The sequence below is a fragment of the Sander vitreus genome, chromosome 24 (assembly GCF_031162955.1).
Source record: "Sander vitreus isolate 19-12246 chromosome 24, sanVit1, whole genome shotgun sequence".
NCBI classification, from domain to species: domain Eukaryota; kingdom Metazoa; phylum Chordata; class Actinopteri; order Perciformes; family Percidae; genus Sander; species Sander vitreus.
The window spans coordinates 200,001-205,000 of record NC_135878.1 but is presented as its reverse complement, the minus strand read 5'-3'; the positions used below and the strand labels follow the sequence as shown (position 1 = coordinate 205,000).

The 5,000-nt window shown below is 41.8% G+C and overlaps 1 protein-coding gene across 4 annotated transcripts in view; it reads left to right on the top strand.

The window, feature by feature from the left end:
• Window positions 1-5,000, top strand: part of mlpha (melanophilin a) — a 19,751-nt gene that overhangs the window by 10,902 nt on the left and 3,849 nt on the right. For 3 of the 4 annotated variants that reach the window (XM_078244057.1, XM_078244056.1, XM_078244059.1), the window contains one exon: window positions 4,273-4,443. The exons of the other annotated variant lie outside the window; for it this stretch is intronic. In XM_078244057.1, coding sequence (XP_078100183.1) covers window positions 4,273-4,443 — 171 coding nt within the window. The remainder of the gene's footprint in view (window positions 1-4,272; window positions 4,444-5,000) is intronic. 4 annotated transcript variants of the gene reach the window in all.

The following is a 5,000-nucleotide window of genomic DNA, read 5'->3' as shown; positions in this document are numbered from 1 at the left end:
TCAGAAGGCTCAGGCGGTGCAGGGGGAGGCTCAGGCGGTACGGGGGAGGCTCAGGCGGTACGAGGGAGGCTCAGGCGGTACGAGGGAGGCTCAAGAGGTACAGGGGAGGGTCAGGAGGTACGGTGGAGGGTCAGGAGGTACGAGGGAGGGTCAGGAGGTATGGAGGAGGGTCAGGAGGTACGAGGGAGGGTCAAGAGGTGCAGGGGAGGCTCAGGCGGTACGGGGGAGGCTCAGGCGGTACGGGGGAGGCTCAGGCGGTACGAGGGAGGCTCAGGCGGTACGAGGGAGGCTCAGGAGGTGCGGGGGAGGGTCAGGAGGTACGAGGGAGGGTCATGAGGTACGGGGGAAGGTCAGGAGGTACGGGGGAGGCTCAGGAGGTACGAGGGAAGGTCAGGAGGTACGGGGGAAGGTCAGGAGGTACGGGGGAAGGTCAGGAGGTACGAGGGAGGGTCAGGAGGTACGGGGGAGGGTCAGGAGGTACGAGGGAGGGTCAGGCGGTACGAGGAGGCTCAGGGCGGGACGGGGGAGGCTCAGGCGGGACGGGGGAGGCTCAGGCGGGGACGGGGGAGGCTCAGGCGGTACGGGGGAAGGTCAGGAGGTACGAGGGAGGGTCAGGAGGTACGAGGGAGGGTCAGGAGGTACGGGGGAAGGTCAGGAGGTACGAGGGACGGTCAGGAGGTACGAGGGAAGGTCAGGAGGTACGAGGGAGGGTCAGGAGGTACGAGGGACGGTCAGGAGGTACGGGGAAGGTCAGGAGGTACGAGGGAGGGTCAGGAGGTACGAGGGAAGGTCAGGAGGGAACTTACAGCAAATGGGAACCTGGAGGTTTTAACTCACACTCACACAAGACACAAAATAACAGATAAAATACGACAACAAAAGCCACGAAAACATTGGGGGAAAAAATCGGACAAAGTCACAAATATGACAAATAAAAACTTACTTCCTAACTCAGTGATATACTTATTCCTACCATACACTACAACAGTGGTTCTCAAACTAATGATAGTGTGTAATAGAGCCGTCCCGCCCCTCCTCTGAGAGACCTTGGGTTCCTGAAGTAAATTTCCCGTCATTTCTCCCGTTGACGTCTGTAAATATCTGTATATAAAGAGTTTTAGACCGTGTCTTAGGCTAACCAGACGCTACGTGACTCATACGCGTACAACGTATCATTTAGAGTAAAAAAAACGAACAGAAAATCCCCAAAAAGTCAAAGGTACAAGACTGTGTACATATCGTCATCTCAGAGCGAAGGAACTACTCATCCCATAAACCACCGCGCACCACTGAACAGAGCAAGCTAACGTTAGTTTAGCTAACAGCTAATTGGGCTAACCGCTAGCTGAGACAGCACGTAATAAGTTTAAAAGACCCTCAAAATAAACCTGAAGATAACTGTTAACATATATAACGGCTGCTACGTCAGCTGTAGACGGCTTCACCCAGCGTTTAGTTTGAGTTCACGTTATTTTAGACTGACTCAAGCTGTCAGCTAGCGGTTAGCCCAATTAGCTGTTAGCTAAACTAACGTTAGCTTCCCGGCAGAGGCTAACGTCAGACGCGTGGAACAGATCGTGAGTCGTGTAGTGTCGTTAATCATCGTGACGGATCGTGCAGGCGGCACAGATCGGGTGCTGACACCCCCCCTCCTCACCAGCATGAGCTCCACCAATCAGAGGCATCACTGTGGGATTGTTCAGGATTCTTTTTCCTGCCTTCCTTCCTTCTTTCCTTGTTTTTCCTTCCTTCCTTCCTGCCTGCCTTCCTGCCTGCCTGCCTGCCTGCCTGCCTGCCTTCCTGCCTTCCTTCCTTCTTTCCTTCTTTTTCCTTCCTTCCTTCCTTCCTTCCTTCCTTCCTTCCTTCCTTCCTTCCTTCTTTCCTTCTTTTTCCTTCCTTCCTTCCTTCCTTCCTTCCTTCCTTCCCTTCTTTTTCCTTCCTTCCTTCCTTCCTTCCTGCCTGCCTGCCTGCCTGCCTGCCTGCCTGCCTGCCTGCCTTCCTTCCTTCCTTCTTTCCTTGTTTTTCCTTCCTTCCTTCCTTCCTTCCTTCCTTCCTTCCTTCCTTCTTTCCTTCTTTTTCCTTCCTTCTCCTTCCTCCCTCCCTTCCTTCCTTCCTTCCTTCCTTCCTTCCTTCCTCCCTTCTTTCCTTCTTTTTTCCTTCCTTCCTTCCTTCCTTCCTTCCTTCCTCCCTTCTTTCCTTCTTTTTCCTCCCTCCCTTCCTCCCTTCTTTCCTTCTTTTTCCTTCCTTCCTTCCTTCCTTCTTTTTCCTCCCTTCCTCCCTCCCTTCCTCCCTTCTTTCCTTCTTTTTCCTCTCTTTCTTCCTTCCTTCCTTCCTTCTTTCTAGTGTGTTTTTTCACCAGCATTTAAGTGTTTTTCAGTAACAAGGCAGTTGTTAAATGAATCTAACGCTGACATCACTGTATTGTTCCACTTTATATTAAATATATATATATATATATATATATATATATATATATATATATAGGAGGTACTTGGCTTAAAAAACACAATTCAAAAGGTAAAGGGGGAATATTATAGAAACAAGTTTGAGAACCACTGTGATACTATTTCTCCGTTTAGCTTTGAGGATGTTTTCGTAAACATCCAGGATCCCATTTGTGGTTAAGTAGCTCGGCTTCTACCGCATGGCTCGGCTTCCCCCCCAAAAAAAAGCTTTTCATCCATCAGTCACATGTGTACAATGTGTTATTATATCCAGGCTGCTGTCGTTATGAAGGGACTTTACGTTGCCTGATCACAAGGAAAGATTTCATGGTTTTGGTTTCGGGGTTATCTGCTCACTAACCGGCTGCCTCCTGCGTTAGCTAACAGCTAGCAGCTAACGGCTAACGGTTAGCAGCACGCATCTAACCGCTAACGGCTGACAGCTAACATCACGCAGCTAACAGCTAGCAGATAACAGCTAACAGCTTAAGCGAGCAGCTAACAGCAGCTCCCTGCCTGGATCCACACAGTGCCGTTTACCTGAGCTATGGAATATTTTTTTTTTGTTTATTTATATATTTATTTATAATATATTTTAGTTCTATTTATTTTTGTATTTATATATATATTTATAATATATATTTAAGTTCTATTTATTTTGTATTTATATATATATTTATAATATATCTTTAGTTCTATTTATTTTGTGTATATATATATATATTTACAATATATTTTTAGTTCTATTTATTTTGTATATATTTTAATTTTAGTTCTATTTTGTATATATATATAATATATTTTAAGTTCTATTTATTTTGTATTTATACATATATTATATATTTTTAGTTCTATTTATTTTGTATTTATATATATATTTATAATATATTTTAAGTTCTATTTATTTTGTGTATATATATATATATTATATATTTTTAGTTCTATTTATTTTGTGTATATATATATATATTTATAATATATTTTTAGTTCTATTTATTTTGTATTTATATATATATTTATAATTTTTAGTTCTATTTATTTTTTATATATATTTATAATATATTTTTAGTTCTATTTATTTTGTATTTATATATATATTTATAATATATCTTTAGTTCTATTTATTTTGTATTTATATATATATTTATAATTTTTAGTTCTATTTATTTTTATATATATTTATAATATATTTTTAGTTCTATTTATTTTGTATTTATATATATATATATTTATAATTTTTAGTTCTATTTATTTTTTATTTATATATATATTTATAATATATTTTTAGTTCTATTTATTTTGTATTTATATATATATATATTTATAATTTTTAGTTCTATTTATTTTTTATTTATATATTTATTATATATTTATAATAGGGTTTTTGCATCTATTTAAAACATTTTTGTTTTTTATTTATTTTTTTATTTATTTAATTTATTAATCATTTTTAAATGTTTATTTATTTGTCTTATTAATTCATTATTTTTGCATATATTTAAAATTAATTTTAAAATGTATTTTATTCATTTTTTATTCTCATAATCCTTTTTTATTTGTAATGAATAAATTATAAAAAAATATTACATTTTATTTATTTTATATTTTTGTATTTAATTATTTATTTTTTTTGCTTTCCCCCCTTATTTATTTCCCCAAACTGATGATTATTATTTTGGCTGTGGCCCCCCTCAGTCTGGCTCTGTGTGTGTGTGTGTGTGTGTGTGTGTGTGTGTGTGTGTGTCCAGGCCGGTAGCTGCTGCAGGGTCAGGGTCGGTCGGGGGTTGTTGTCCAGCTGCTAACATCTGTCCCTCTACATGGCTTTCAGAGATCCACGGCTGCCGCCCTCTGTGACCTCACCACTGAGGTCCTGAGAACCATTAACGCCACAGAAAACGCTATGCTCGAGTACGGCCTCGCAGCGCCGCTCGACAGAGCCCACGTAGTAGGGACTGACGTTAAGCAAGCAGACGATGCTTTCAGGGAACTTGAGGAAAATGTAAGCTTCAAAACATGATCTGCACGCCTCGTCCTCCACTCTAACCGCTTCCTGTCTGACGCTGAAACTCAGGCTACATTTACGTCGCTACGTTTTGGTTTTTAAGCGTTTGAGTTTTGAACCCAAAGTGTTTCTATCTCCAGTAGAAGAACTAATGTCAGTTTAAACTAACACGCCCAAAACCTCCTATCTCATCATCATTCTGGTATATTGGACGTAAACAAGGAGGCAGCGTGGAGACTCCGCCCCCTGCTGGTAGTTACCATGATAACGTCAGTAGCTTTAAGTCTCAGAGAACGAGACATCGTGAGCCAATCAGGAGGAGAAACGTTGGTGTCGGTGTTGCCAAAGGTCTCCGTTTCAAAACCAACCAAAATGGGTCAGAAGTGTTTCCTAATGTCTCCGGTTTAGGGGCTCGGAAACGCCAGAGCAGGGGGAATGAGAGGGGGAGACGCCAGAGCAGGGGGAATGAGAGGGGGAACGCCAGAGCAGGGGGGAATGAGAGGGGGGAACGCCAGAGCAGGGGGTATGAGAGGGGGGAAACGCCAGAGCAGGGG